Raw genomic sequence first — 20,832 nt, forward strand, 5'->3', positions numbered from 1 at the left:
TGGCCAAATCAATGCTGGTTATGTGATAGGCAAGCCTGGCTCCGGTGTCCTGCAGAACGTGTGGGACAAATACTGAGTGTTTGTTTTCCTTAGGAACTGTATGGAATGTTCTGTGTGAGGCCAGGATCTCTGTGGGAGGCCAGTCAGCCTAAAATGAGCTGCTCCAAGGCAGTGTGTCATGGAGATCACAGGGACACGCAGACCTGGCAACGGCAGGACTTTGTGCCTGGACTGCCCACAGACCTGTTGAACTTTGCAAAGGCAAGGGCAGTTCCTTTGAGCTGGGCTTATGACCTTTGACTCTATTATCTTTATATACCTGGTCCACTAAGCTATAAAAGCAGTAACATTTAGCATAGTCTCCCTGCAGCCTGTTCCTTCACAGTCACCGAACGTCCACATCAAACCAGAGGCCACCATCATGACGAAGGACCAAAATGGAACCTGGGAAATGGAGAGTAATGAGAACTTTGAAGGCTACATGAAGGCCCTAGGTAAGAGATGAAGGGGATGGGGAGACAAGGGACATTAAGAAGACAGTAGACTGGTCCTTGAGGAGGTGCTAGTTTGGGATTCACCAGAGCTGTGTGCAAACCCTCTCTCCAGAGTTGTAGCAGGGCAGAGTCAGTTAAGTCCCGGGAACTCTCTGAGGCTGTTTTTCTACCTAGAAATGATAAGTGTGATGAGGTTAGAATGTTCTTTGCACGGTGCGTGGCTGACAGAAAACACTGAACGGAGAATGCATATACATGTGTACATGTGTTCCCACACAGTACATGCATACACACACCACGACAGATATAGTCTGCCCTGAGAGGACAACAGAATCACTCTCCTGCCTTGTCATCACCATCTCACAGGTAACCCATTGAGTTAGACATCGCCACCAATGAATAACTCCTGCTTGAGTTTTCCTCAGCCTTCACATAGAAAGCACCGAAGGACCAGCCATCCAATTCGCTACCTAGAGACATTCAAGCTCTCAGAGTTCTGAGGGGGGCTTTTGTCACAGGACTCAAATCACCCACTGCTTATTCAAGTTCTGCACTGGGCTCCAGGCCAAGGGTTGCTAATTTGTTTATGTCCCGAGTCAATGACGGGGCAGGTCTGTAGGTCTCACCTGGTGTTGGCAGAAACATGTGATTTGGGCTGTACTTGGAAGAAGATGGAGTGAGTCGCCACAGGGGACCTCCAAAGAATGGCAGCAACCAGGCACTGGACAAGGAGCTTAGCTACTGAACTTCTTTACTGCAACAGCACACTGGTCACCTTTTCTACATTGAAATTCCCCACATCCAGAGTGACATCCCTGAATGTTGGGGAGCCATACAAGCATGAGAGAAATGACTGCATATGGCCACAGATAATTTGAATATGGTGGTGAGAAGCATCTATAAGAATGGACTTGTAGGGTCTTTTTCTGCAACTAAAGAAAGACAGACAAAAATCCTCTCATTAGAGCCCCACCTACTAGGGTTAAGATACCAAATCAATTTGGAAGGGGGTGTAACAGAACCTAGGCAAAAAGGAACTATTCCTGCCACACTCCTGTCTAGCAACATGAGTGGCTAATGGAAATGGATTTCAGAACCCACATATGTAGTCAATTAGAGCATAGTTCAGAACCATAATTTTGAACATTATCACATTGATAAGGTAAGTAAACACAGAGTGAGTACAGCCTGTGCCATGCCCAAGACTTCCTCTGTGAGGTGGGATCCAGTTCTTAGCATTTCAGGGCCTTAATTTTTCCACCTGCCAAATAGGGATAATGACACTACAATACAAATTGCTGTTTCTCTAATGGTGCTGGGTACAGCTGTGATTCTGAACAACGGAAATTCGTATCACATGGGCTATTTGGAGGCATCATGGTTTCATACATGTGCTAGACAACCCAGGCACATAAATGATTATCAGAAAGCAACTTGCCTTGTGCTGTTTGCTTAAATGATACCAATTCCAGGGCCAGCAAGATGGCCTAGTGAGTAAAATCTCTGGGTACACAAGCCCCAGGACCTGACTTTAATCCCTGAAACCCATAATGGAAAGAAAAACACCAACTCAAAACCTATCTCCTGACTTCCCCATACACACCATAGCACGTGCATGCCACCAACTCCCACACCTACCACCCATGCACATACACACAACGATAACACTCCACAAAAATAGTTCCTAGTTGACTTTAGAGATAACATCCAGGTCCACTTTAGTGTCTGGCCCCTTGGATAGACTCCCAAAGGCCAACGCCTCAGTCTGAAGGTGGAAGGCAAACATTGCCATCCTCCACTGAGGCTATTATCTCACCTCGAGAAACCCTCTCTCTACCTCTGGCTTCCTCTTTTACACAAGCTTGCACTTCAGTGGCCATAAGGAACTTACAAGTTGTGACTGTGACGTTTAGATATGTCTGGGTTGATGTGCCTAGTCCTTAACATCTGTTGCTTGCTGTCTCTTTGAGCTTTAGGAATAGTGTGCCCTCGAGCATCATGTTAGACTGATTTCACTCTAAGGAGCAGACTAATTCAACTCTTGGTAGCAGGCCTCTGCTGTGTAGAGGGGCATCTGGCACTTTGTGGACTGAGCTGACAACCACGGGGGAGAGCTCTAGCTAAACACAGAATGTGGGTGTCTTTGTGTTGCTTTGCCCAGATGCTGATAGAGTTCTCAGGGTTCTAAGGACTTGCCCTGCCTTGATGACACCACAATACTCTGCACAAAAATACCTCATGCAGACTCACTTTCCCAGCACGGAGGCAGGACACCTGGTTTCCTTCAACTACCCAAGAACAGGGTGGGGCTGGCAGTGATTAACATCAAGAGACTCAGCCAAAAGCAGATGAGGAGTGGCCACCCTGTCAGTCTAACCAGCCAGAAGCAGCTCCACTGATCTGTTTAATTTCTGACACACCCAACTTAAAGGCAAGATTGCTTTCCCAAGACTGGGAAATCAATGAGGCTTGCCTTTGGTGCCCTTTTGTGTACTTGGCATTTGAGATGAACATGGCAGAGATCTTTACAAATCCCCAGATGTGTATATACCATCAGGTGTGACATTGCTCTCTGCCTATGAACCATTACTTTCTAGGACTTTAACTCTGTCCATCAATGAGGAAACTGGCTTTCTCGGGGGGGGGGGGGGGGCGCTGGTTCTTTGTGCTGTAGGGAGGGAGACTTTGTTGCGATGCTGCCCTGAACAGAACCCTGGCTTTGTCAATAGCCCAGTGGCTCACTCGATAATGCTCTCCTCTACACATGACTCAGGTACTGACCTCAGCAGAATGACATGTCACAGCAACCTTTGAGTTTACCTCAAATTAATAAAGTCATTAAGAGCTCAAGGGTGAGTGTCCAGGCTGGTTCAGTGGTGCTTCTTCTCCTGCCTTGGGCTCTCAAGTCTTTGCTAGATTATCTCTGATCCTGAAGAAATCAGCTTTTTCAAGGCCTATCACTCAAGGGCTCTGTCATGCCCTGAAGTCCTCCTTTGGACCAGAAAACAGAGGAGTGGAAGAGACTTCTTCAATTCCAAAGAAGAGCCAGGCAGAGCTATAAAAAGATCACCTGACAGAGACAGGAGCAGAGTCCATCAACTTTGCCAACTCACCTAGCTGCCACAATGAGACATCAGCACCTGCTTCTAGAAGCAGTGAATGTACCATCTGCAGTAGGACCCAAGTTGCTCTGCTCTTGAGGAGATCAGGCAGGTGCGGAGCATCAAGATTGTCTCATCCAAATGCTGTGACTTTGTAAAAAACTGATCGTGTCTGAAGTAGGTATAGCCATCTAAGTACAGTCATCTTCAGTTATGTCTCATTGATGTAGGGTTGAGTGGATCTCCTTGGTGGTTGTTGCTTAAGGGCTCTCATCCAGTACAAGGGGATAGTGGCTGGGGATGGAGCCTTCTTGAAGCCATTTCCACTCTAGCTAGGGGATACTGGCTGGTGACTGAGACCTTACTTAGCTGTGGCTAAGGACATCTACATGGTCTCCCCATGTGATATGGGGATTTTCACAGCATGTGGCTGTGCCCAAAGAGGGGAGGCAGTGGTGCATGGTCTTTGTGAGCCACTGTCAGAAACCACTAGGTGTTTCTTTCAGTGTGTTCTATTGGTCCAAGTGGTACATTCCCTTTCTCTATTCATAGGGCACTCCAGAGATCTCACTCCTCTGAGAGAAGAATATTAAAGCCACACTGTAAGACAGATAGGATAGGATAGGATAGGATAGGATAGAGCCAACTAGAAAAATACAGTCTGTCATAGATGGGACACCAGATAATCTTAGACCTTGGCCAATAAATGTCCAGAGTTACTAAATGGAAAGCAGAGCTAAAATATCCCCAGTAGAGGAGCAGTGAAGACTTTCCAAATCCTTCAGGATAGGGTATTAGAGAATGTAAAAGAATCCAAGCAGAGATAGAGTCGGGCCTGGCCATGTTCATGTGCAGAGTCATAGACATGAGATACCAAAAGGAGTTGTCTATTCAGAGCTGAAGGGGAAGGAGAAAAGAGAGTCTAAGAAACATGAGGATATTTAGCACAGTGTACCACGAGTGAACTTCATCTTCCAAAGACAGCGAACTGCCTCCAGGGCAGAAGTCTATGAGGTCACCACACTAACTCAGGCAGCCATTTATTGCCTCCAATGGCACGGAATTGGAAGGGTTGGTTGAATGGTCCTGGAAGTTGGGGAAACTGCCAAGAAGGATAGGCATGGGGATAGCAGAGCAGGGAGGGGAGAGTAGACATGGAGACTGGGTAGCAAAGACACGGGGAAGAGGCAGCCCTGAAAACAGATAACCATCTGGTAACCTCGTCAGTGGAGATGGTGACAGGGTTGCATCCTAAAAGTAGCTGGGCAGGATCCGATTTTGACGACCTTTTATTCTATACATTGTCCCTGTTTGGAAAATAAAATCTTATCTCAATTCCTGAAAGATGGTGAGGGCCACTTTTTTTTTCCATTTAAAGCAATACACACAGACTTAAAAAAAAAAAAAAAAAAACAATGTTTACTTCTAACAGCCTGGTAGGTTTCTAGTAAACTCAGCACCAGGAAAGGGGTATCCCCAGAGACAGAAATCAGACAGCCCCTGTTGAACGCTCTCAGCAGAAAATATTTCCTGAACATCTGCAAAGTGAGAAATCCCATTCTAGCTTTTGTTTTTGTTTTTTGGTTTTTTTCTTCCTGCTCTGTTACATTTGTGAGGCACCGGATAAAAAACCCAAAAGCTTTCGGTGGACTGTCAGTGGTAACCAGTGCACATGTTATCGTCATGTATTCACTATTTCTTTTTAACCAACTCAGGTTCCAACAATATATTGAGTACCTACAACACACTAGGAACTCTTCTGGTCACTGGTGATGGTGTGGCTAATAAGAGGATGGTCCCCTACCCTGGTAGAATTGATCTCCTGGCTGGTGGGAGGGAGACAGGGCTACTGAGAGAACACCAGACACTGTGGGGGACGACTTTAGGTGATGCAAGTGTTTTAAAGAAAAGAGAAAAGAATAATGTGTGAAGCATGACAAAAGTCAAGGGAGATGACTTAAAGAGTTGACAGTGCTTAAGGCCAGAGCTTGAAGCTGAGATGTGTCCCCAAAGCAAGGGACAGTAAGTGCAAATGATTTGTGTGGGTCCAAAAAAAGTAGACGACAAGAAGGCTGGGGTGTGGTAGTATTCAGACAGTTGGAAGATAAGAGGCTGAGGATGGAGAGATAGGCAGAGGTTAGACCAAGAATTCTGTTTTTCCTATTTTGGCTTCATATAATCACTACACATCCAAGCCTATCATAGATATGGACATGTAAAAACTGGAGCCTGGAGTTGGGCCTGAGGATTGAAGGGATGTTTTCCATTTGGTAAGATGAGGAATTGGAATTCCAGAGAACTAGGGGAATTTCCTAGGGACACGTGGGACTAGGAAATGGCAGGGGTCTTCTAACAACCGGCTAACCCTTTCTTACTGTTCTAAATAGGGTGAGGGTGCCAGGTGGGAGGGGCCTTCATTCTGAGCAGAGCTAGATGGGACAATGGGAATATCCAAAGTGGAGAGACAGCATCTTCAGAAACACCGTAAGAAGGTCACTCGGGATCAGAGTCTTAATTGCCCTACGTGATACCTGGTTGGACTTTCAAATGGGAAAGTACTGAGGCAGCAAAGGCCAGGTGACAATGATGTATGCTTCCCCCTCCTCTGGCCTCACTTTCATGGTCTGGATGGACATTTATATTCCTGACCTCTATCCCAGTCGAGGACACTGAACTAACGTTTCAGGGTGCAATCCCGGAATCACAAGCCTGATCGCAATAGCCAGGGAGGAGTGAAGGAAGAGACAGGCAGGGGCCAGTCTAATTCCCTTCTAAACGTGTCCTCTGGAGGAGGAAATGGTATGGAAAAAAAAAAAGAGAAAATTGCTCTTCCACCTGGCTTCCCCTTACTGCCTGGAAGTGTCGATGATTTGGGAATTAAGGAGTCCAGGTTCAAAGCCCATGGAGGCCGTGCTGGAGCAGCTCTCAGATTCCCTGTGATGGAACCCTGTGCATCTCTGCTCTTTAATTTACAAAAGTGCACCTGCCCTTTTAGCTTGCAACCTTAGCTTTCTTCGCAAGCACGTTACAAGGCATTTTAATGTCGAGTAGCGTGCTCGTATTTCAGGTTTATGGCTTGCATTGTTCAAAAGGCAGTTATGAAAAGTGTGCTTAATGAAGTCACTTCGCAGGCGTTGATTTGCTCTTCCGCAGCAGCAGCCATAAGCCATGTATATTATTCAGAAGTAGCTTGTCTCTGGACCCTTCCTCCTGAGCTAGAAATTCACTTCACCTGGCTATAAATCAGGCTTCGGAGGTACCTTTAATATAGAAAAGCAGATAAAACAAACCTGATAACGCTAGTGTTAAAATATCATATCCGGAAACAGTTTCCTCTGCAAAGTTCAAAGAGAAAGTACTTGTGTGTGTGTGTGCACACACACATTTGTGTTCTACAGCTACATTTAAACCCTTTTGATTAGAAATATCTAACAAGAAATCCACCAGCAGAGAATTTGGCTTCCTTCCCCAGGGTGGAGCAGAGGTGACATGATTAACTGGCTTGTGCAAACGCTAAAGGGTGGCCAAGAGGCCAAGTCATTTTTCAATCTGGAGGCGAAGCAGTGCTCACTTCCATTTGCATAGGGGCTCTAATAGCACTCTCCCAGCCCTTGTCAGGAAGATTGACTCCGCTGCTGTTTCCAGGACACACCCGTGCTCTCAGCAGCTGGCCGATTCTGCTGCCATCCCTTTCTAGGCAACTCGGGACAAGCAATAATTTTTTTGCTGCGATTCACTTTTCTAGGCAGCCCAGGACAAGCAGTAATTTTTCCTGGGGAGCCTTAGCTACAAATGACGAACAGGCTACATTTATAGGGACACTGTGATGTTGAGCCCCACCTTTTAAATTCTCTGGGCCAAGATTTCTAGTTCCACAGAGCAAATATAGATTTGCTCGCTAAAGAACAGTTTGTTCTCTACAATTTCCATTCTTCTGCAGTCATTTGCCTGGGGTACTCCCCTTTCTTTCATTTGGGTAACGGGCATCCTTTTCCTGCATCCTAATAATGGCTGCAGAAGCCCTGTGAGAACAATTGGGACTTCAGCATGGAGAGCTTGAGCAAACACCACTGACCAAGCAAACTAGAGGGAGGAAGATGACCCAGCCCGTAAATGTCCCACCAGACTGGATAAAGGGCCCAGTGGCAGGTACAGCTGTAGGATCTGGTAGCTGTAGGGATACATAAATATGCTCTGAAACTTTTTCTCTGGGCTAAGCTGATCTGGTCCCCGTGTAACCCAAACAGACAAAGACAACAAAGGAGCCTTGTGTGCAGTGAAGACCTGTAAGCACCTAGGTACCTTGTATAGCCTTTCCCATCAAGCTTGCTGGCTCCTTGCCACAATAACGATAGGAAATGAGCTTTTCCGTCCTTGTTTCCCACCCAGGGGAAAACTGAGGCTCTGAAAGGAAAGAAGCTTTGGCAAGGTCACATACCGGGGAAACTGGGACTGACCCGCCCCCTTTGTGCCGGGGTTTCTAAACTGTAGCATACACAGAGTGAATGGGAAGGATGTACACTTCTAATGGGTTTCCTTGTTTCACTGCTGTTCCTGCTGCTGCTGCTGCTGCTGCTGCTGATGATGATGATGATGATGATGATGGTGGTGGTCAGGGTCCTGGTTTTAGCAATTACTGTCCCAGACCACGCACCTCCATTAACAAATCCATATTATTTGAGCATGCACTATGAGCATAGACCTAAGGCTGGTTCTGGTGGGGAACACACGGAGCAAAACTGGGCAGGGGTCAGAATAATCAAGCCCATGATAGAGCGGTGTGTAAGACAACTAACTCTTGCTTCTCGAATATGTAAAGAAAGGTGGCGTGTCCTCCATCTGTGTATCCAGTCCTGAGCGCTTTGCCTTGTTAAAGAAATGAATGAGTCTGGCTGCACACATCATAACCTTCCCTACTCCCTCTGCCAACAGATATTGATTTTGCCACCCGCAAGATCGCAGTGCGTCTGACTCAGACGAAGATCATCACTCAAGACGGTGATAACTTCAAGACGAAAACCAACAGCACGTTCCGCAACTACGACCTGGATTTCACCGTCGGGGTGGAGTTTGACGAACACACAAAGGGCCTGGACGGCCGACATGTCAAGGTACTTCTGGTTGGGTGGCTTTTTCACTGAGGTTGAATTTCTGGCAGCGCAACACACCCGGGAAGGCTCAGCAGGTCAGAATGGACTTAGTGAGGTTGGTGAAGAGTAATTAATGAAAGGCAGAGTAGGGAGAGGCAGGGAAGGGAGGGAGCAGGGGCCTCAGATCATGTGAGAAATTAAGATTACAAGGCTGAGCAAGCAGCTGAAAGAGAGCAAGTTAGGATGTCCTGGGAATGGATAACTGCAGAGCTCAGCCAAGCAGTTTGCCTGGGTGTAAAGAGGCAGCCATGTTGAGACAGCTCTGCCCAAGAAAAGATTAGGCCCCCTGGTACCTGATGGGTTGTTTGGTTTGGGGTTTTTGTTTGTTCGATTGATTGTTTGATTTTTGTTTTGTTTTGTTTGTTGTTTTTTGTTTTTTGAGTTGGGGCTTTTTTGGTTTGGGTTTTGGTTTTTTGTTTTAGGTTTTGTTGTTGCTGTTTGTGTGTTTGATTTTTTTTGAGTTGTTTTTTTGTTTGTTTGTTTTTGACTTTTGTTTGTTTTTTTAAGAAGTCCCTGAGCATTCAGGTGTTTTGACATGTAACACTCACTTCTGGATGATCCAATTGGCCAAATCTCTTTTCAGGAAATTGTGATGCAGATGAAATAAAGAGAAAACTCAGTAGACCCATTAAAGTCAGAACTCCAGTCTCTGTGGCCTGTTGTGGCTTCTGTCCTAGCAGAGGCTTAACTCCTGGGCCATCACCTAGGAAGCCCTGCAGGGGTCACAGGCCATACTTCCAGTATTGGAATTGCAGTAACCCTCCCTTAACCACACTCTTGCTTTCCATAGTTTCCATTAGCCATGCAGCCCAAAAGCAGAAAATGGGGAATTCCAGAAATAAACAACCCCAAGGTTTAAAGTGTGCGTCATAAATAGCATGATGCAGTCTCCCTTGTCTGCTCCATCCTGTCCAAGACGTTAGTCATTTCTTCCTCCAGCCCATCCACCCTGTGTACATTACCCACCCACCAGTCACTTGCTTGCCACGTTAGTTCCAAAAAATACATAGGGTTCAATTCTACCCGAGACTACACTGAGGCTCTTGGAACACGCATGTTATTGATGAGAGAGGGCTACTGTATTTGCACTGGTCAACCCTGAAAGCACTCAAAAAACAACTCTCACCAGAAGGTGAAGGGTTACCTTCGAGCCTGAGACCTTGACTCTAAGAAAAGGTAGGCGGCCTTTACCCACAGCAGCTGTTTGTGAATAAAGCAGAGGCTGCTACGCTTTAAGCAAATGTGGGGTAAGAAACGTACAGGCAGCAGTAGCTCCTCTATGTTGCTGTGTGATGCCCAGTGGCCCGCTCCTCGCACTTCTTGCGTGTTCCAGTGTTTGGTTGTCCAAATCAAACTACACCTGGTCAGGGTTCTCCAAACAGGAAGAAGGGAGACTTAATCTCAGTCCTATTTAAATACTGCCCTTCCTCAGCCTTAGCATCAAAGCTCTGGGGCTTATACAGAAAGCATGGAAGGGCTCCTGGTTTGCCACATATTACAGTGGCCACTGACTGCACTGCTCTCGCCCATGTAGTATATACAAGGCTGGATATTCACAGTACTCTCTGTACCGACTTGGCTACAGGGCTCCTAAACAGGGAAGAATGGAGCTGAATACATTGTCTCTGGCAAATGAGCCCTCGTCTCCAGCAAAGGGCTAGGGACGACACAGTGATACAGGCTCTGCCACCCGTCTCTGCTCATTCACCAGAGCTGCCTCTTCCCAGGGGAAGCCACTAATTTGTTCTTCTAGGAGCTCTTCCCAAGTCCCACATCTCTCCCAAAGCGAGGGACTCTGTTCTGGTTCCTCTCCTGGGCTGGAAGTATTAGCGATTGGCTAGCTGAAGTCTTTTCCCTCTACCAAGAAAGAGACTATAGAGAGTAAATGAGAAACTCTTCAAATGCTCTTCTCTGGCCACTTTTACTTCCCTTAGTGTTTGGCTATAGCAAGTGCCAGCTGTAAGCAGGAGGGACCCTTATTAAGTGGTTCCCTTTAATGCCATTGACCCTGTGCCAGTCTCAGGAACAGGCACCCTTAGCTAACAGGTGTTAGAGTGACCCTGTAGGTTAGAAATCCAGATTTCTTAACCCTTAACTCTGACCATTGTTCTAACAATGTGAGATTTTTGGCTCTAAAGACTTGATAGATTTAAAATTAGTTTTTAAAAGAAAGAGTAAGTCCCCGAAGGTCCCACTTTAGGTCCCTTGCTGTGGGGCTCTGGGGGTGATGGGACCATAAGCCTTTCCTAAACTGTGTCCAGAAAGCTAATTCATCAGACTCCAGAACTATATGGGAAAATCTGCCTCCGAAGGTTTGCATCTCGCCACTGTGCCAGGCTAATCAGTTCTTGATTTGTTTCCCTTCTCCTTGCGATGTGAGGCGAGGCTTCTTGAAAGCTAACACTCTCCTCTCCGACAAGAGAATTCCCTCTTCCTGAAGCAAGTCATGTCTGTCCTTCTGGCCTTTCCTGATCCTTAAAAATACTTGTCAACAGCCCACCCCTCCCCCCACCGTTCTCATTCTCCCTCCTAAGATCATCATTTAACATCACTGCAGGGAACAATGATCCTTTCACCCATACCTTGTCTCCTCTTTGCCTGTAACAGAAAGCCAGGGATAGCAATCTCTTTCTCTCCATCTCCATCTCTGTCTCTGTCTTTCACACACACACACACACACACACACACACACACACACACACAACTGGTAGGATGAGATATATTTGACTAGAGACTGAACAAAGGTCTAATCCCATGAGAATTACAGCTCAGAGCAGGTGCCCTTGGGATCATCTACTGCCTCTAACAGGAATAGAACCCTTTAACTCTGAGGAGCACATGAGCCCCACCCCTCCTCACGAGCTGCGTGTGTACACACGTGTATGCTCAGATTGTCAGGGGCATACGCTTTGTGTGCAGCACACTCTCATTCCCTAGGGCTCCACTTCTCAACTCGGATCATTCTCAGAACCTTCAAGAAAAGTTGACATTCATCAGGGGAAGGTGTGGTTGCCGTAAGAGCCCCAAAGGGCCCGGTTCTGCACCAGCCCAGAGCAGGATTATAAAAACACATCAGAGATGAAGCTGACTCCGAGGGCTCAGAGATCCCCCTTTCCCTTCGGATCACCACATGTTATCCCCACTTCTTACCCCGACTTGTTTCTAAGAGAGTTTAAAGCCCCTTATCAAAAACACAAAAGCAGGGATGGAGGTGTGTCGCGCTGGTGTAACACTTGCTTAGCGTGCACAATGTTGGAGGCTCAATTTTCAGAGCTTAAAAATACACATATATTTGCATGTAAGACATAGAGAAGTCACGGAAGGGCTTCAGAGATGCCCCGTCCGCCAAGTTCTTGCTGCACAAGCCCGAGTCCTCGAGTTTGCATCCCAAGAAACCACACAGAAAGTCGGGCGCACCGGCACACATCTAATTCCCGTGCTGGGGAGGGAGAAACCAAAGGATCTCCAAGGCTTGCTGTCCCCAACAGTGCAGGCAAATCTCTGAGCTCCAGGCCTAGTATGCTGGAGAGCAATCGAGAAAGGCATTAAACATTTATCTCTAACACATACACATACCCACATACCCACACTCATATGTACTGGCACACACACGCACATACACTAACATGTATGTGTATGCACCAGTAAATGAGAAATAATTGATTACCCATATGATGAAATGTAGACTGTATAACCATAACCATCAGAAGGAATGAAGTGCTGATTCCTAGCACAGTATGAATAAGCCTGGAAACATGCTAAGCATCAGAAGTGACACACAAAAGACCATGTATTATATGAAGACCCATGACAGGCAAATTCATAAGGGTTAGAGGACAGAAGAAGCAGTATTGAATGCTAGTAGATGCAAGGTGAGGAAATGTTCTGGATACATTAGTGAAGATGATCACACAACCTTGTGGATATACAAAGAAAACTAAAGTGCCACTCTCCAAACTCTGTAGAATTGTGGACTTCAGCAGAATGAATTTTATGGTCAATACACACACACACACACACACACACACACACACACACACGTGTGTATATATATAAAAAATCTTTTAAAAGTGATTGGAATTGGAGTGACCAGTGGGGAGTGGGGAAAGCAGGCCAGGGCAAATAGCACCAAGTAACTTTGGAGGCTCCTCCTATGGAGGGCAGCCCAAGATGGCTGGAGAAAAAACACTGCCTTAGGAACATTGCAAGTAGGAGTATCTCTGCAGGTCAATAGATCCCGTTCGTGTCTAAAACTTAGGGGAAGTGATTTAGATTTATAGAAAAGTTGCAAAAGAACAAATAATAGCTTTACACTCTCCTAAGTGTCACCTGGTGTGGGTACAGGAGAGATGGTTCAGCAGTTAAGAACCTTAACTCCTCCTGCAGGGGACTCAGGTTCAGTTCTCGGCACCTATATCAGGGAGCTTGCAACCATCTGTAACTCCTCTTCAAGGAATCTGATGTCCTCTGTCCCCATAGGCTTGGTACATGTCAACTCATGTAAACACATACACATGATAATAATTTTTTAAAAAGAGTTGCTTATTATTAATGTTTGTCCCTTGTGCTTTTTATCATGTTTCCAGGTTCTCTCTCTCTCTCTCTCTCTCTCTCTCACACACACACACACACACACACACACACACACCAGCAATTATAAGAAAAGGAGGCCATGAATTTGAAGAGAGGTTCATGAGGAGTTTTGGAAGATGGAAAAAGGAGGAAATGATAACATAATCCCAAAACAATTTTTTTAAAGAAATAGGATAGTCTTTTATAGGTCCTTGGTTAAGCTACTGATTCTCACAGATTGAACATTGAGCCGGCACCTGTATCTCATTTGACATAAAGAGCCTTTGAGAGATGCTGACTTTGGAAGTGTGACAGGCAAAGTCACAGTAGGGCTCCACCCCCTGCCTCTGTCCTATCGAAACCCCACCCTTTCCGGAGCTCTCTACCTGTCCATTTTCTCACTCAAACATTACGTTCGGCTTTCTTAGCTGCAGCATCTTTCAGCAACAGTTTGAGGCTGTTTTTAAAACCTCTTCAGACACAGGGATGAGGTCAGCAACTAAAAGCTGGGCATGATGGCAAACACTGTAACCCCAGCATTCTAAAAAGCTAAGACAAAGATGCAGCTAGGTCCAGGCCAGCATGGAAGATATAGTGAGAAGGAGGAGGAGAAGGGGGGAGGGGAGGGGAGGGGAAGGGAGGGGAGGAGGAGGAGGGAAAGGAGGGTAAGGAAAAGAGAGAGAGGGGGAGGAGGAGGGAGGGAAGAAGAGGAGGAGGGAGAGGGTGAGGAGGAGGAAGGAGAGGAGGAGGGAGAGGAGAAGGGAGAGGGAGACGAGGAAAAGACAATTAAATTAATAAGAAATGTGAGCTTTTGTGCTGGTTCGCTTAACCATTCTTGTAGTTCTGCTTCTAACTGTCTTGTGTAGGAATGAGCCCACAATCTTGTAACCATTACCGTGATTCATTGGTAACCAATTTACTTTTGGGTCAGAATAACTTTGGGTCTTGCTGCCCAGTGTGAATTATTAAAATGAAATATTAGGACAGGCCCCCTTGCACTAGCATTTTCCTCCTTTCTTTATTCTGCAAATTTTACTAAGTTCCTATTGCCTGCCAAGCCCGTGTCAGCGAGACAGGTATCACACTGAGTTGGAGCCCCCTTCCTGTCCTCTGGGATCTCAGCCTCATACAGAAGATAGACAAATAAACAGATAGTGTCTACTGCACGTCCCCCTTGCAGGGCATGTGTGCACTCTGCTGGGACCTCCTCTAAAGCAGAGGGTGGGTGGGCTTCTCTCAAGACTCTGCCTCAGGGAAACTGTTTACCACAGACTCACGGGCCAGTGCTGAACACTGTGCTCAGTGTCCTAGCAACCACCAACAGCCACATAGACACCAACAGCCACATAGACACCAAAAGCCAACAACAGTCACCAACAGCACCCACAGCCACCAACACCAACAGTCACCAAAAGCCACACAGCCACCAACAGCACCAACAACCACATAGCCACCAACAGCCACCAAAAACCACACAACCACCAACAGCACCAACAATCACACAGCCACCAACAGCACCAATAATCATATAGCCACCAACAGCCACACAGCCACCAACAGCACCAACAGCTACCAACAGCCACCAGCAGCCACACAGACATCAACAGCACCAACAGCCACACAGCCACACAGCCACACAGACACTGACACCAACAGCCACACAGTCACCAACAGCCACATAGCTACCAACAGCACCGGCAGCCTCTCCTTTCCTGAGCTCCGCCTGTGATTGGAGACATCAATTCAGTCAGCGTGCACTGGAGTTTCCAGTACAATGTAGTATGGGAGGGAGGAGAAGAGAAGACACACTCTTTACCTAGGAAGACAAGAGTCCTTATCTATCTACTAGGAAAGCAGTGGGGTCTAAGACAATGAGGAGAAATGGCAGATGCATTTTCTAGATACTTCTTCCTCCCAGAGGAGCCAGAAGACCTATGAATGAACTTCTCTAAGTCCTTCAGAGATAGAAGGTTTCAGATGCCCTGGAAGGAGAAAGAGACACTTTTCTTTTAAAGAAAGAACAGAATTTTAAAAAAAGTTTTACATTGGTATTTTTGTCTTTGCCCCCATGTGTGTCCCTGTAAGGGCGTCAGATCCCTGGAACTGGAGTCACAGACAGTTGTGAGCTGCCATGTGGGTGCTAAGACTTGAACTCAGATCCTTTGGAAGAGCAGTCAGTGGTGCTCTTACCGTTGGAGCCATCTCTCCAGCCCAAGCACAGACTATTTTATTTTAAAATTAGACTTGAGAACTGTGACCACATGGACGGTGTTACAGTTTTTGTTTTTGTTTTTTCAACAGTAAACAGTAAAATGTTCTTTGTACCTTGGTGGCCTACCTCAGTCCCTTCACGGGGATAATCACGGCTTAGGATTTCCTTTACTTCCTTGCAAATGACAGGGACAAAGCAAAAGAATACACGCACACCCTCACCTACGCACACTGCTCAGCGCCTTGCATTTTTAAGCATTTAAACAACCAGCTCCAGTTGTATTCTTTCTGTGGCTGTGTCGCAGGGAAGAATCACACCGTATTTAACCAGCCACCCACTGTCAGACTTTATGAAGCTTCCAGTCCTTTGATGTAACAAACAGTCCTGTGATGCACTGAGGAGGAACAGGGAGGAATAACACTGTGTGTAAAGCATAAATTTTGGTCAAGGTCAAATATTATTTTAGAAATAGGTAGGTTTAACAATCTGTAGAAAACCAGTTTGTATAAGGTACAAGGAGAAGAAAAAAAAAGCCCAACACGTCGGTTTATCATCAGTACGATTTACAAAACATGGAAAAAAAGCAAGCGTCAGGTCCTCAGCCTAATTTTGTTCAGAGAGACACCAGGTGGTTTGTGCACGCATGAAAACAAAAACAAAAACAAACAAACAAACAAACAAACAAAAAACCCAGCTGTGTGAAGCTCACGGAAGTAAGACACAGATACAGTGGGGAATAGCAAAAATATCAGCAGTCGCAGTGAGTGAGCCTTGTCTGGGTGCCAAAGTACTAAGAGGGAAACAGGTATCTACGGAGTTGTATGTGCACAGAGTCCTGAAGCCTCCTGGGTACCAGCAGACCTGAGGCTCCTCCATCCATTGGCTAGCTCGGTTGGGCTGGAATGGAGACTGACATTCATGAGTTCTGCTGCCAAACCTATGCTACTATACCGTTAGCATCGCCACCCAGAGAAAACTTGCAGACAAGCAGGTTCTAGATGACAGGGCCTACCTAGAACCACGTGAGCAGCTCCCTGGTTAAATGGGAGCGTCTCTGTATTTATCCTCACATACAGTGGACAAGGCAGGAAAATGCCCAGGGTAGACATCTTAGGTCAAAGAATACAGGCAGTATCATTAGAGATGATAGTCCTAGCCCCTGGGAGTCAGAGGCAGGAAGGTCAGGAGTTCAAGGTCATCCTTAGCACACAATGAATTCATGGCTAGCAAGGGCTATGTGAGACCCTGTCTTAACACACACACACTAAACACACACTAAACACATAACTAAACACATAGGAAATAGGGAATTTTCAAATAATAAATTAAAAATTATTTAAAATAAGTAGTAAAAGCAAAACGATGTGCAATTGCATATTTTGAAAGCTAATATAAAATAGTCCTCACAAAAGACGTCTCTTCCCACCATCCCTGAGTGAGGGTGCACCGCCCTCCCCTTGGTCACTGAATCTTTGATCTTTGACCACATGATTAATTGAATCTGGGAAGCAGTCTTACAGCATCTCTGCTGTTATTTGCGAAGTAAAATATCTCTTCTTATGTTTAAAACTTATCCACTACAAGAGTTCCCCCTGTAAGCCCTCGGTTCATATGCTTGGTTGGCATGGACTGTTAGGTTAATGATCTTTTTATTGATTTACAGAGGCCCTTTATATATAAGGACATCAAGTCTTTACTGATATGCTACAGCTCTTTTTCCCTGTTGGTTATTTGTCTGTTGACTTTGAGGTATTTTCCCTTCCAGAAATTCCACATTGTTAATAGTTGAATTCATCATCTTGCCTTTACTAGCTCAAAGTGCTATTTTTACCACATAATAAAACAGTTGAGTCGAATTCCTCAGAAGAGAATACAGCCAGCCTGGAGAGACCAGCTTGGCTGGAACGGAGGGCATATGTGGAATGGAGACTGGAAGGTCCCTGAGATCATGGAGACAGGACTCTGTCCCATGGGTGGGGAGGAGCCTGGCAGGACTGGCTGGAACTGAAGCTGCAGATTGTTCCGTCTCCCAAGGTCATCCGTGTGATTTGCTTGACATCTGTCTTTGCAGACCCTGGTCACCTGGGAAGGCAACACCCTCGTGTGTGTGCAGAAAGGGGAGAAGGAGAACCGTGGCTGGAAGCAGTGGGTGGAGGGAGACAAGCTGTACCTGGTAAGCCGTGGGGTCTGTACCACACTCACCTGGCCAGGCTGTTTGACAAGAAAAATGGCCCTGAGCTCCAGCCAAATGCATTTGGTCATATAGTCAGAAAGCCATTCCCATCTGGCTCAGGGGACTCTAGGAAGAAATCTATACGGCTGTTTCTGTGAATAGCTGCGATGAAAACAGAAAGTCTAAAATGCTGAGTTAGGAAAGCAGGATCCAAGGAGAAATGAAGAGAACCTGCTAAGGAGCAGCCGGGGAGAAAGGTGGGGCCTGGAATTAAGCTGCCTAGAGGAGAACGGGACCAGGCATCCTGTCAGCTACTTGGGGTGGGGGAAGGCTGACAGCATGGGGGGGGCATTGGCCTCTCACCCCAAGGCATGGTGGACCTGATCCCACTCCTATGAGGCTGGATGTTACTAGAACAGAACAGAAGGGACAATGGCTGACGTCTGTCAATAAACTATCACTGCCTAGACAGCTTTAGTTTTCATTCTTCAATCTCCACAGCAGTTTATGGGCCCCACAATGGAATAGTGAGAGAAGTTTCACACTTTTAAACATCCAGCTACTCATTTGCTAAATGAATGGCTCATTCAGCAAATGCATCCTCATTCATTCATTCATTCATTCACTCACTCACTCATTCATTCATCTATGGAATCAGGGAGGTACCCAGCTCTAAGGTCAACATGAATATTCCCAAGATGCCCTTCAGATCTGCGCTAACTTTGCCTGAGATCTTTACCGCTGTCTGCTGATGACACGCATGTCATTTCCCGAGTTTTCTACTGGCAGCTTTCCCTACCTGCTGTGGCTTAGATGATGGATTTATTTAATTATAGGGCTGTCCCCAACAGAACCTGTGGCTGAGATCAAAGTTATCGTCAGCTACATGAGCATAGTGGCCATCCTCATGCTCACTCCCCCTCCTCCTCATGCTCACTCCCCCTCCTCCTCATGCTCACTCACCCTCCTCCTCATGCTCACTCCCCCTCCTCCTCATGCTCACTCACCCTCCTCCTCATGCTCACTCCCCCTCCTCCTCATGCTCACTCACCCTCCTCCTCATGCTCACTCCCCCTCCTCCTCATGCTCACTCACCCTCCTCCTCATGCTCACTCACCCTCCTCCTCATGCTCACTCACCCTCCTCCATCCCTGTTCAGTAAAACTCAAATAAGGCCTGAGGTTCTCTTGACCTCGGTGAAAAGTGGGACCCTATCAGCTACCATGTAGGCAGACCAGGGGGACCCCTTTCTGAAGCTCCCACTCTATTGTTGGGCCACTGCTAACCCCCTGCCTAGTACATCTCCACGCTATCCTTCCCTTCCTCTTGGCTTTGCCACCTTTTAATAAATTAGCCAGTGTTGCTTTAATCACGAGAGCAGGAGAGATCCCGCCCAAGAGGGTCATTACGTTACATTTTTCACTTTTAGAGTTGTTCAAGCTCAATTTGAGTGTCAAAATCAAATTACTGCTACCCTGCAGGGCATGGCAGCCGATTGGGTCTGTGAGGGACACTTTGCCCAGAATAGCTAAATGTCCTCTTCATTCTAGCCTCATCCGCCTGCCAGACAGTAAGAGGGCCAGGTACTGGGCAGTAAGAAGGCCGGGCAGGCACTCACCCACTTTCTGACTTGCAGGAGCTGACCTGCGGCGACCAGGTGTGCCGACAAGTGTTCAAAAAGAAGTGATGGGCACGGGAAAGCCTGGAACATGTGCAGAGTTCTCTGCCAGTTCCCCAAAGCAGCATGGGGACTCCTCCCATTCCTGACAGAGCCCCCTTACATCATCTGCCTGGGTTTAAACTGGAGTGTATAAAAGGAACCTACCCCCCTCCCAGCCCCCCCCCCCAAGCTTGTTATTAAAGAAACAAAATGTCCTCTCAGCCTTCGAAACACTTCCCATCTTTTACTTCCATCTCACCTACAGGCAGATGGTCGCTGCCAGCCAGGCTTGTGTTGTTCTTGGTTTCATTTTGTTTGTTTCTTCTTTGGTTAGTTTGTTGGTGGTATTAGGAATGTCTTCGAGACAACACTGCTGATTCGTGAACATTTCCCTGGGAGACGTTCCTATGGAGAGATGTGTGTCCCTTCTCCAACAGTCTACATTACTGTCTGCCTTCTGGTTTGCACCCTATCCTGAGTGCACTGAATAGAACTGCCCCCACCCCACCCCAGCCAAGCCTCAGCAGTCTATAAAACCAGCTGTTCTTCATTCTCAGCCCTCCAGTCCTGTGCTGTGAAGTGGGTTACAGAACACTGGCCCATTCACGCCTTCACACCCACCACCTATGCACGATGCCACAGGCAATGCACTAGGAGGCTGAGTTTGAGTTCTGCCATGCCACTACTTGGCTAAATGACCACAGGCACACCACTTCCCCCCCCTTCTACCCTGGTTTTCTCTCTTCTGTAAGAGGAGAAGACACTAGGTCACTGTGACAAGCCAGTTAGTGTGCACTACTTACTTGGTATGGAGCCTGGCCCCTGGTGAGGACTCAGTCCCTTCAAATCTGGTGCTCGTGCTAGGTTACTGCCTTAGGAGCAACAGATGAGGGGAGACACCATCCATCGAGATAGGTCAGGACCTCTGGTGTTTCACGGTGCTATCAGAATATTAAGCTTGATACTCAGGGCCAAACTGTGCTTTCCTGCTGGACACATAGAAGGGTGTGCCTAGAAAGAAAGACTGGTTAATGGTGATAGACCTATGGGGCTTATCTATGGGGCTCATTGAGTCCTGAAGGCTAAAACCATCTTTATCCCTCTACAAAAGCCTGGAGTTCCACCATCAAGTGGGACTTTCTGTAAAAAAAAAAAAAAAGAAAGAAAAGAAAGAAAAAAAAAGAGCAGAACTGGAAAAAAGATTGCATACTGGAGCATAATTTGAAGGATCAGATCTCACAATCTGAGGCATCTGGGAATTGGGGGATGGGTAAGTAGGCTGAAATCCAGCCATGTGGCCCAGGGCCAGCCTAACTCAAACACCCTGGCTAGGCAGGCAACCTGTGCAGTGGGGCTCCAGGCAAGCTATGCTTCCCAGCAAGCATCCCATGTGCCTGGGACAAGAGAGCCAGGGCCAGAGCCTCGTGATGGCAGGGTGGCGCACCCAACGGGTATCTTTTAGTGAGAAAG

The 20,832-nt window shown here is 46.7% G+C and overlaps 1 protein-coding gene across 1 annotated transcript; it reads left to right on the top strand.

Moving 5' to 3' along the window:
• Positions 1-348: 348 nt before the first annotated feature.
• On the top strand, positions 349-19,583 carry Rbp2 (retinol binding protein 2, cellular). Its single transcript, NM_009034.4, has 4 exons — positions 349-494; positions 8,528-8,706; positions 17,601-17,702; positions 19,339-19,583. The coding sequence occupies exons 1-4, from the start codon at positions 422-424 to the stop codon at positions 19,387-19,389; spliced, it is 405 nt and encodes a 134-aa protein (NP_033060.3). The 5' UTR covers positions 349-421; the 3' UTR covers positions 19,390-19,583.
• The last annotated feature ends 1,249 nt before the right edge of the window (positions 19,584-20,832 follow it).

The sequence above is a fragment of the Mus musculus genome, chromosome 9 (assembly GCF_000001635.26).
Source record: "Mus musculus strain C57BL/6J chromosome 9, GRCm38.p6 C57BL/6J".
In the NCBI taxonomy this organism is placed as follows: domain Eukaryota; kingdom Metazoa; phylum Chordata; class Mammalia; order Rodentia; family Muridae; genus Mus; species Mus musculus.

What these genes read in the sequence shown, in the direction of transcription:
- Rbp2 (NM_009034.4), top strand. Translation starts at nt 422, where the DNA reads ATGACGAAGGACCAAAATGGAACCTGGGAAATGGAGAGTAATGAGAAC. An exon ending in TGGACGGCCGACATGTCAAG is followed by an intron (nt 8,707 to 17,600) that starts GTACTTCTGGTT and finishes CTGTCTTTGCAG; the next exon opens with ACCCTGGTCACCTGGGAAGG. An exon ending in AGGGAGACAAGCTGTACCTG is followed by an intron (nt 17,703 to 19,338) that starts GTAAGCCGTGGG and finishes TCTGACTTGCAG; the next exon opens with GAGCTGACCTGCGGCGACCA.